Source organism: Lycium ferocissimum, chromosome 11, assembly GCF_029784015.1.
Source record: "Lycium ferocissimum isolate CSIRO_LF1 chromosome 11, AGI_CSIRO_Lferr_CH_V1, whole genome shotgun sequence".
Lineage (NCBI taxonomy): Eukaryota > Viridiplantae > Streptophyta > Magnoliopsida > Solanales > Solanaceae > Lycium > Lycium ferocissimum.
The window spans coordinates 16,976,773-16,988,286 of record NC_081352.1 but is presented as its reverse complement, the minus strand read 5'-3'; the positions used below and the strand labels follow the sequence as shown (position 1 = coordinate 16,988,286).

The 11,514-nt window shown below is 41.0% G+C and overlaps 1 protein-coding gene and 1 non-coding gene across 2 annotated transcripts; one reads left to right on the top strand and one right to left on the bottom strand.

The window, feature by feature from the left end:
* Positions 1 to 286: 286 nt before the first annotated feature.
* LOC132038082 (uncharacterized) lies at positions 287 to 679 on the bottom strand. Its single transcript, XM_059428806.1, has one exon. The coding sequence runs from the start codon at positions 677 to 679 to the stop codon at positions 287 to 289; it is 393 nt and encodes a 130-aa protein (XP_059284789.1).
* Positions 680 to 1,976: 1,297 nt separating this feature from the next.
* On the top strand, positions 1,977 to 2,082 carry LOC132038739 (small nucleolar RNA R71). Its single transcript, XR_009410222.1, has one exon. It is a non-coding gene; the product is annotated as a small nucleolar RNA R71 (small nucleolar RNA).
* The last annotated feature ends 9,432 nt before the right edge of the window (positions 2,083 to 11,514 follow it).

The window sequence follows — 11,514 nt, the reverse complement described above, 5'->3', positions numbered from 1 at the left end:
GTGGAGGAGTTTTTCTATTTTCCATATCAAGATTTAGCTTCTTTGGGTGGTAGGAGTATGAACCCCACCCAACGAGCGAATTAATTGTCTCCACATAACCCTCTATGTCTTCAGCATCAAAATTTACAAGAATACTAGCCCGTGCTTCTCCCAAACTTTCTTCTTCCATCTTGAACTCCACCGCTTCATCAACAACATCAAAAAAATCAATCACCGAAATTCTCTCATGAGCACTTGGTAACTTCATCCCCTTACTTGCCTGAAAAGTAACTTCCTCATTATTGACTCAGAATTTGATTTCATTATTCTCCGAATCCATCAGAGCTCTTCCCGTAGCAAGGAAAGGTCTCCTTAGAATAACGAAAATGTCTCGATCAACAGCACAGTCAAGAATCACAAAATCATTGGGTAACATAAATTTACCAACCCACACAAGAACATCATCAACCACGCCAACAGGCTTCTTAATAGATTTATCAGCCATCTGTAACCTCATAGTAGTCGGCCTTGGCATCCCCAAACCTAATTGCTTGTAGATAGCAAGTGGCATCAAAATTATACTCGCTCCATTATCACACAGAGCACGAGTAAAATCATGGTACCCCACAGAACAAGGAATGGTGAACACCTTAGGATCTTCTTTTTTCTGGATAGTAGTTGTTGAAATGATGGAACTCATAGTGTGAGTCAAACTCACAGTTTCATCTTACACCGTCTTCTTCTTGGTCAACAGGTCCTTTAAGTACTTAGCAAAATCGGGCATCTCTTTGACGACTTGAGAAAGGAAAATTCGGTGAAAAGCGCGGTGATCATAAAAAATTTTGAACTTAGCATCTTCCTTCTTCTTTACCAACCTATGAGGAAAGGGAGGTTTAGATTTAAAAATTTGAGTCAAAGGGTGGAGAGCCCCTTCACAATTTGCTTGTTCTTGTCATCAGCCTCCTTTGAAATTTCTGGAATATCGGCAACTTTCTCGTCATTAGGATTCTCATCAACAATAATTAGTGCTTTAGACTGCACCTCTTCCTCTTCATCAATCGGCTCAAGTTCAACAACCTTCTTTTTAGCACCTTGTAGTACTTTACCACTCCGAGTACTAAAGGCAAACACACAGTGTACACCGCCTCCCCCATTATTCGAATTTAGAATAGTGTCACTAGGAAGTCCTCCCTTTTTAGGAGGGTGCTGCTCTCTATAAATATCACGCATCTGTGACTCGAGTTTTTGAATAGCTGCTATATAGGATCCCACTATCTCTGTTAGCCCAGATAATGTCCTTTTAGACTTGGTTTGATTTTATAGAACCTTCTCAAGCATTGCCTCAACCCTCGAACTACCTGGCTCTATTGATTGCCCTTTCGGTGGAATGTAAGGATTGAAACTTTTATTCCCAAAATTGTTGATGTTGTTGTAGCTTTCTTGGTTTGCACCACCATAATTATTATTGTAGTTCCCTGGGTTGTTTTTGTTGTAGGTACCTTGGCCCTGCTGAGGTCTCCATTGATTCTGATTCTGGTAACCCCCTTGGTAATTCTGTCTTTGATAACCCCCTTGAGAATTGTTCACATAGTTAGCATCTTCAACCTGCATAGGAGGTCCCTCGTGAAAATGGACCCTCTTGGACCTAGTACATCTCCTTTGGAATACCTGACTCATCTTCGCAAACATTTACCTTCTTGATCTGGGTCTCATCAAACTTCATGGTTAGCAAAGAAATATTCATCGCAAGCTGAGCCAATGTTTGCTGGGTATCTTGATACTCCTTCACCATATTCTAGATCATGACACTACCATAGGGCATAATATCGGCATTGTTCGAGTGCCAAGCCTGACTGTGCGTAGTCAGCCTGTTAAGTATGTTGGTCACTCGTCGGTAAGATTTATCCATAAAACAACCACCAGCTGTGTTGTTTGCAATTGATTGCGTCACTGGATCCAACCGTCGGTAGAACTTCTCCATTAATATGTGATCCGGAAAACCATGACTTGGAAATTTCTGCAAATACTCTTTAAATCTCTCCGAAGCTTCATATAATTGTTCCCCTGGTCGCTGCTTGAATTCATAGATCTTGTCATGAATCTCAGCTTTCTTGCTAGGAGGATACCACTTCTTAAGAAAGACTGCTACCATCTCTGCCCATGTATTAATAGAATTTCGGGGCAGCTTCTCGAACCATGCTCTTACATCTCCAGCTAAGGAATATTTGAAAAGCCTCAGCCGAATAGCATCCTATGGAACGTTATTTTGGATGTGATGAGCAAATACATCTACAAAATTCTGCAAATGGCGTTGAGGGTCATTCTCGGTAGAATTTCAAAAGTAGCCCTCAAGCTTTAACAACTGGTAGAGAGAGGAGTCAATTTTGACACTTGCAACCCCAACCCGAGGATGAACAATAGCAGATGCATAGTGCTCCTCAGAAACAAGATCAGCGAAGACATTTTCTTCATTTTATTCATTTGCGTGATCATTCAATTGACCACCTTGGTTACCAGCTGCCCCATGTCAGTTTCGTTGATTCTGATTCATGTTCACCTTGTTTACAAGGAATAGCAAACAAGGTGTGATGGAATAAGCAAAAGACTTCAATCAAAGCAGACACTATTTAGTAATTTCAAAACCGTATTCCCCGGCAACGGCGCCAAAATTTGATATGCTCAAATTACACCTTTTATTAGCGTAAAGCGAACGATGTCAAATATAGTAACCCAACAAGGTTGGGGTCGAATCCCACAGGGAATATGGTGTGAAAAGGTTACTAAAATCGTAGAATGCTTAATTTAGGTCTAATGTCTTAATCCGATGAGTTTGGTAAAAGTCGGTTGTTTATGACTAATTGCTAACTAATTGCTTTGGATTGGAATTTATGGTAAAAGAAACCAAAGTTGTGTCCCCTTCAGATAAAGTTTATGATCATGTGTATTGATCTTGATATACTTCTAATGGATCGTTATATGAATGCACTTAACCTCTATGTGAATCTTTACTATTTCCCAATAAATAAGGATTATCTCTTTCTATGATTTTCCCAAATATAAGAAAGTTGATATGAAGAACGCTTAATTATGCTAAGTAAATTCTTCTTATTCCTAAGTGAATTTATTAAACAAAAGTTTAAAGCTTTGAGTTCTTGCTATTTATTCTTACCAAACCCTAATTATTTTCCCAAACAAATCAAGGTTTGTGGCTTTAATCAATGTTTGCAACCATTAATTATGAATAAAGAATAAATAAACCCTAACAATCCATTATGCATATATCAATCTCAATTCTCAATAACAAAACACCCATCTTTGGGTTCACAACCCCAGTAAGGGTGTTTAGCTACTCATGACAAAGAACAAGAAACAAGAAATTGAAGAATTCAAAGCTGCTTACTTTTGATGGAAAGAGGAATTGATAATACTTGAATTGATGTTCTCAATCTCCAAAATCAAGAGAGTACTTAATGATCTAAGTCAAAAGTCAAAATATGATAACTGATCATAAATAAAACCCTACATTGGGCTATTTATAGGTTTTGAAAATATAAAAGTTACAGAATTACTCATTGGTCCCCGACGACATAAAATACGGTCCATATTTCACATTACGGACCGTAAACTAGGTTCACACCGCGGTCTTCCCTCAAAATATGGGCAACTGCAACATCTTAGATTATGGACCGTATTTTGATTTACGGTCTGTATTCTACTTGGTCGTATTTCAACTTGTAAAATCTCAACTTTTTGCCAAGTGTCTTAATGTTAAATACGCTTTGAAATACGGACCATAAAGTGGAATACGGTTGGTAAAAGTTGTTCGTATTTTAACATCTTCTCAGTATGACTTTCTGTTTCAGCTTAACTTTAATTACGCCCAAGGAATACGCCCCGTATTTGAGAAGACGGCCAATATTTTGTCATCCAGGCCAAATTATGCACTTTAACAGTTTTCATCCCAAAATTCCTCCATTACCTGAAAAACACTAAAAACACATTAAATCGCCACTAACTTGCTTAAAAACAAGTAAGACTTCTCGTAAAAAGGCCTTAGATGTGCCATAAATTCCCGGCACATCACTGGCTAGGAACAACGTCGGACCATTCCGTTTTGAATAGGCTAATGAGAGTACGAAGTATACGATGTTTCAATAAGTAAGAAATAGCATTTGATGATTCTAAATAAGATTTTAAAGACATTCGATGTTAGACGAGAAAGTTGCCAAGAGAAGGCCATGTATACGATAAGTATCGGAAAGGATTTATGAGTAGTAAGTTGATGACAACTTAATGATGTGTTGGGGAAGAGTTATAACGCCCCTTAGATTGTTAATGAAGTGATAAACAAGTGCTAAGAAGGTTCCATAAGGATTGGAGATCAAACGAGACGACGGGATCGATTTTGGTGAAACAATGGGTTTCACGGCCATGTTCCACGGCCAGCATTGTGTTCCACGGACCGTGCATGGGTCCGTGGAACTGCCCAGAGAAGACGACTGGCTGGTCATGAACCACGACCAGCTTCACGGACAACACTAGGTTCCACGGACCGTGGAACAGTCCGTGGAACTCCCGACGGGCTGAAATGTTCCAAGTTTATAAATGTGATTCCAACTTCATTATTTCATTTCCAACACTTCTCCACTTCTCTCTAAAGTCTCTAGGGCATCATATATATTTCATGAACAAGAATCAAAGGAAATCAAAGGTTCTTATCATCAAACCAAGTGAATCAAAGTAAGAAAACCCATTAAAGTTCATCAAAAACAAGGAATTCAAGTGAAGGAAAATCTAGGGTTTTGCTCAAGTGAGGTATATGCAACCAAGGTTCAATCCTACACCATCTAAGGTAAGTTTTATGATGTTTCCATGTTGTTTAAAGTATTTGGAAGTTGAAACACTTGGATTACAAAAGAATATAAGAAATGGGTCATGAATGTGTGAATAGTATCACTTTTGAGTAAATGTTTGGAATGAGTTATGATTCTTGATACATTATGAATATGATCATGTTATAAATGATATTGAGAGTATGGAATCGACATTGTATGTGAATGAACGTATTGTCGAGATATGACTATGAATATGGATGAATTGAAGTGAATTGTGAAGTAAGAGTAATGTAGTTGACTAAAGGCTATTGTGATGATATTGTGAATGTTATTATTGATGTTTGGGAGTTGATATATGATATGGAGGAAGTCGTATAAATAAAGGAGATGTTGTCCGATTTTCTCTAGAATTAGTCATGAATGCTAAGCTATCCATTATCTAATATGAGTATGCACTTCAATGAAGGTAGAACGTGAGCCTTGAAGAGGAACGTACAAGTGATAGAATAGTTGCACGAAAGGTATGTAAGGCTAACCCTTCTTTCATAAGGCATGGTTCTTTGGCCAAATGTTTATCCTTCTACGAGTTCATGATGTTCTCAATGATCCTATCTCTAGAAGCTATTAAGCTTATGATGCTCAAATGATACGATTGTACTAAGTTCCTTATACGACGAGTAATACTCTAAGGATAGAATGTAATGAATGACGATAGTAAAAAGGCTAAAGATAGATATGAGCTTATATGTATGTGTGCCCATGAGAGGCTATTGTGAACCCCGAGATTATATTGGCTTATATGAATATGAATATATATGATATATATATATATATATATATATATATATATATATATATATATATATGATGCGCGCGCGCGCGCGACCGGTTGGGTACGAACAACCCCGAGCCTTGGTAGGGCCGGGTATGACAACCGAGCCTTGGTAGGGCTAGGTATGTGAAACACCGAACCTTCGTGGTCGGGTATGCTATATAAATGCTATGTATATGACATCAATATAAATGCTATGTATATGACATCATATATACGATTAGCTATGTATATGACATCAATATGTACAATTATGCTATGTATATGACATCAATATGAGTACGATTATGCTATGTATATGACAATATACGATGTATATGACATCAATAAGAGTACGAATATGTTAAGACTATGTAAGTGCCAAGTAAGGGCTATGTATATGCAATGTATATGATATGAGCATGAGTATGAAAGGAAATATGAATACGAATACGAAAATGGATACGAAAGGTAAATGAGTACGGATATGAATGTATGTACGCGAATACGCAATAGAAATGGAACGTCCCTATGGAAAGCAAGTAAGTGCTATGATGATGATGCTATTATCTCCCATCCTATGTTATTTCATATGTTGACTATTATGCTTTCATATTGATATTGATCATGCTTTACATACTCAGTACATTCTTCGTACTGACGTCCTTTTGTTTGTGGACGCTGCGTCATGCCGCAGGTGGCCAGGGAGACAGACTTGATCCATAGCTGTATTTTCTCAGGGACTACATAGCGGAGCTCCATTTCATTCGGAGCTACAACTTTTGGTATAGATTCTTTTGTGTATATATTCATGGGCACGGCGGGGTCCTGTCCCGCCCATATGTTATGATATGACGTACCCTTCTTAGAGGCTCGTAGACATGTGTATATGGTTAGATATGTTCGGCCTTGTCGGCCTATATTTTGGGATATTATTTTGATAGCCTTGTCGGCTTATGTACATTTGTATGGGCATAGTTGTTAATGATGATATAGATATGTTGTTGCCCAATGAGATTAGAATGATGATGAATGAAAAGCATGATTTAACTATGTGGCTCACCTAGATGTGATGTATAAGTATGTTAAGGGGTGCCCGGGTGGGCTAGCACCGGGTGCTCGTCGCGGCCCTCCGGTTGGGTCGTGACAAAAGTGGTATCAGAGCAGTTCAGTCCTAGGGTGTGTCTACGAGCCGTGTCTAGTAGAGTCTTGGTTATGGGTGTGTTGCGCGCCACACTTATAAACAAGAAGCTGCGGACATTTTAGGAATGAATGACCTTCTTTCTTCATAAGAAATCGTGCGATAGAGCTATGATGTAAGAACTTCTTGTTTCTTAACGATGTGTTGTGTATTTCAGAAATGCCTGTAAAGAGAAAGGCTTCAGCAGCCCAAAAGGCCGAAAGAGCACCGCCACCGGTAGTAGAAGAAAGTGAGTCCCAAAGTGCGGCTCAATCTCAGTCCTCCCGATCAGTGCCTATATTAGAGGAGCGTGAGGGAGCCTCAGCCCCAGCTCCAGCACCTCCGGCTCCTCCACCGGATGCTTCAGGCCAAGATGTAAAAGAGGCCATTAATTTGCTGACTCAATTGGTTGCGGCCCAGACTCAGAGGCAAAGTTCAGGGCAAGGTGATAGGGCTGTTAGTGCAAGAGCCCGTGATTTCATTAGTTTGAACCCTCCGAAATTCTTTGGATCAAAGCCGGATGAGGACCCTCAGAATTTCATTGATGGTATGTTGAGGACGCTTCGGTTGATACATGCTTCAGACACCGAATCGGTGGAGCTAGCGTCCTATAGATTGAGGGATGTTGCGGTATGTTGGTACACGGTTTGGATGGCTTCACGGGGAGCCAATGCACCTCCCCCGGTATGGCAAGAGTTTGTAGATGCATTTCTTCGACATTATTTGCCTCCAGAAGTTCGGCGAGCTAGGGCCGATAAGTTCTTAAATTTGAGACAAGGGAGCATGAGTGCTCTAGAATATAGTCTCCGCTTCAATTCCTTGGCTAGGTATGCTTCGGCCATGGTAGCGGATATGGGTGACCGAGTGCACCGGTTTGTAAAAGGCCTAGGGCCACATTTGATGGATAGATGCTTGACTGCGTCCCTTCAGGACAATATGGATATTGCACGCATCCAAGCCCATGCTCAAAATTTAGAAGAAAGCTTACAACAACAAAGAAGTGAGCATGATAGAGGGCATAGCAAGAGGGCTAGATCTTCGGGTCCGATGAATGAGTATAGAGGTGGGCACAGACAGCAGTCTTCTAGACATTCGGGCTATTCTATGACTAGTGCGCCTCCACGGTATTCAGGCCAGAGATTTGATAGATCTACTCATCCCGGGCCGAGTCAGAGCTTTTCGGGATCTCAGTTTAGAGGTGATTCGGGTCAGGCGAGGCCACCCATACCACGATGCTCCCAGTGTGGGAAGTTACATTGGGGTCAGTGCAGATTGGGTTCAGAGGGTTGCTATTCATGTGGTCGGCCAGGCCATATTATGCGAGATTGCCCCTCAGTTAGTGGCAGAGGTAGGACCCAGCCTTCAGGGTCAGTAGCCGGATCTTCAGCATCTATACGCCCTATGGGGCCAGGTTCACACGCGCCAGTCGGCCGTGGTAGAGGCAGGGGGAGAGTCCCCAGTTCTAGCGGTCCTCAGCACCGTATTTATGCTTTGGCTGGACGCCAAGATCTTGAGTCTTCTCCCGATGTTGTCACAGGTATATTATCGGTACTTTCTCATGATGTATATGCTTTGATAGATCCCGGCTCCACATTGTCATATGTTACTCCATATATTGCGGGTCGGTTTAGAATCAAACCGGAGTCGATTAAACCTTTTGAGGTGTCACACCCGTTGGTGAATCGGTAATAGCTAGCCGAGTATATAGAAATTGTGTAATTGTGATTTGTGATCGCCGTACTATGATTGACTTGCATGAGTTAAAAATGGTGGATTTTGATGTTATTATGGGCATGGATTGGTTGGCTTCTTGCTACGCCAATGTCGATTGTAGAATGAAAATGGTTCGTTTCCAATTCCCAGGAGAACCGGTTTTAGAGTGGAAAGGAAATACGGCGTCACCAAAGGGTAGGTTTATTTCCTATCTAAAGGCAAGGAAAATGATTACAAAAGGTTGCATTTATCATCTAGTGCGGGTTCAAGATGTAGAAGCTGAACCGCCGACTTTACAGTCAGTTCCTGTAGTGAATGAATTTCCGGATGTGTTCCCGGAAGAGCTTCCAGGCCTTCCTCCCGAGCGGGAGATTGATTTTGCTATTGATGTGTTGCCAGACACTAAGCCTATATCTATTCCTCCTTATAGAATGGCTCCCGCAGAATTGAAAGAGTTGAAGGAGCAATTGAAAGACTTGCTTGAGAAAGGCTTTATTAGGCCTAGTTCATCCCGTGGGGAGCACCCGTATTGTTTGTTCGAAAGAAAGATGGCTCTTTGAGAATGTGCATTGACTATCGGCAATTGAATAAGGTGACGATTAAGAATAAATATCCTCTTCCGAGGATTGATGATTTATTTGATCAATTACAAGGTGCCAAATGGTTTTCCAAGATAGATTTGAGATCCGAGTATCATCAAGTGAGAGTTAGGGAGAAAGATATCCCTAAAACAACCTTCAGAACAAGATATGGCCATTTTGAGTTCCGGGTGATGTCATTTGGGCTAACTAATGCACCGGCAGTGTTTATGGATTTAATGAATGATGTGTTCAGGCCCTTCCTAGATTTGTTCGTGATTGTGTTCATCGATGATATCTTGGTGTATTCTAGATCCGAGGAAGAACATGCGGATCATTTGCGTACTGTCCTCAGAGTTCTTCAAACTCGAGAGTTGTTTGCAAAATTTTCTAAGTGTGAGTTCTGGTTGAACTCAGTGACATTTCTTGGGCACATTGTTTCAGTTGATGGAATTCGGGTAGATAGCCAAAAGATTGAGGCCGTAAAGACTTGGCCAAGGCCTACAACTCCTACGGAGGTACGTAGCTTTCTGGGCTTAGCAGGATATTACAGGAGATTTGTTGAAGGTTTTTCTTCTATTTACGCACCACTTACAAAGGCGACCCGAAATCAGCAAAGTTTCAATGGACAGATGCTTGTGAACGTAGTTTCCAAGAGCTAAAAGATAGATTGACTTCTGCACCAGTCCTGACACTTCCAGAGGGATTGGAAGGTTATGTTGTTTATTGCGATGCTTCAGGCGTTGGGCTAGGCTGTGTATTGATGCAACATGGTAAGGTGATTGCGTATGCTTCAAGGCAGTTACGGAAACATGAAAAGAATTATCCAACCCATGATCTTGAATTGGTGCAAGTGATTCATGCATTAAAGATATGGAGACATTATTTATATGGTGTTCATGTAGATATTTATACAGATCATAAGAGCCTTCAGTATATCTTCAAGCAAAAAGAGTTGAATTTGCGGCAACGACGATGGTTAGAATTGTTAAAAGATTATGATGTTGATATTCTATATCACCCGGAAAGGCAAATGTTGTGGTGACGCTCTTAGCCGCAAGATCTATGGGAAGTTTATGTGATGTACAATCGAGAAAAGAGAAATGACTCGTGAGCTCCGGCGGTTAGCTAGCCTAGGAGTTCGAGTAGTGGACTCGGGTAGCGGGGAACTACCATTCGAATTCGGCGGTTTCGTCGCTAGTAGTGGAAGTGAAAGAGCGACAATACGAAGATCCCATGCTAGTGCGGTACGAGAGATACACTCCCTCAGAAAGAGGAGTCATCATTTGAGATTACGGGAGACGGAGTTCTCCGATGTCGAGGTAGACTATGTGTTCCTAATGTGGCAGGTCTACCCCACCAAATATTAAGAGAAGCTCATTGTTCACGTTATTCTATCCACCCCGGAGCAACGAAAATGTATAATGATCTTAAATCCATGTATTGGTGGAATGGGATGAAGAAAGATGTAGCAGAATTTGTAGCTCAATGTCCCAATTGTCAACAAGTGAAAATCGAGTACCAAAAGCCGGGCAGATTGTTGCAAGCTATAGAAATCCCAACTTGGAAATGGGAAGTGATTAACATGGACTTCATTACAGGCTTACCCCGTTCTCGACGTAAGTATGATTCCATATGGGTGATTGTGGATAGACTCACTAAGTCAGCTCATTTCTTGCCAGTCTGAACGACGTATGTAGGAGAAGATTATGCAAGGCTCTATGTTAAAGAGGTAGTGCGACTACATGGTGTTCCAATATCTATTATCTCCGATAGAGGTACTCGGTTACGACTAATTTACGGAAGTCCTTCCAAGAGGGTTTGGGGACTCATGTGAGCCTTAGCATGGCATTTCATCCACAGACTGATGGACAAGCTGAACGTACCATTCAGACTCTTGAGGATATGTTACGAGCATGTATGATAGATTTTGGAGGAAATTGGGATGATCATTTGCCACTCATTGAATTTGCTTACAATAATAGCTATCATTCTAGCATTCAAATGGCACCGTATGAAGCTTTATATGGGCGAAAGTGTAGATCCCCAATTGGGTGGTTTGAAATAGGAGAGGCTAAATTGATAGGGCCGGACTTGGTCCAACAAGCCATAGAGAAAGTCAAGCTCATACAAGATCGGTTGTTAGCAGCCCAAAGTCGTCAAAAGTCCTATGCGGATAATCGTCGAAGGGACTTAGAGTTCCAAGTTAAAGATTGGGTATTCTTGAAAGTGTCGCCAATGAAAGGCGTTATGAGATTTGGCAAAAAGGGGAAGCTTAGTCCCCGGTATATTGGGCCTTATGAAGTTGTGCGCAAAGTAGGCAAAGTAGCTTACGAATTAGATCTACCTCCTGATTTGGAGTCAGTCCATCCAGTTTTCCATGTCTCGATGCTTCGTAAATGTGTTGGAGATCCTACT

Excerpts from the sequence above, each read along its gene's own strand:
- LOC132038082 (XM_059428806.1), bottom strand. The coding sequence starts at position 679 with ATGAGTTCCATCATTTCAACAACTACTATCCAGAAAAAAGAAGATCCT.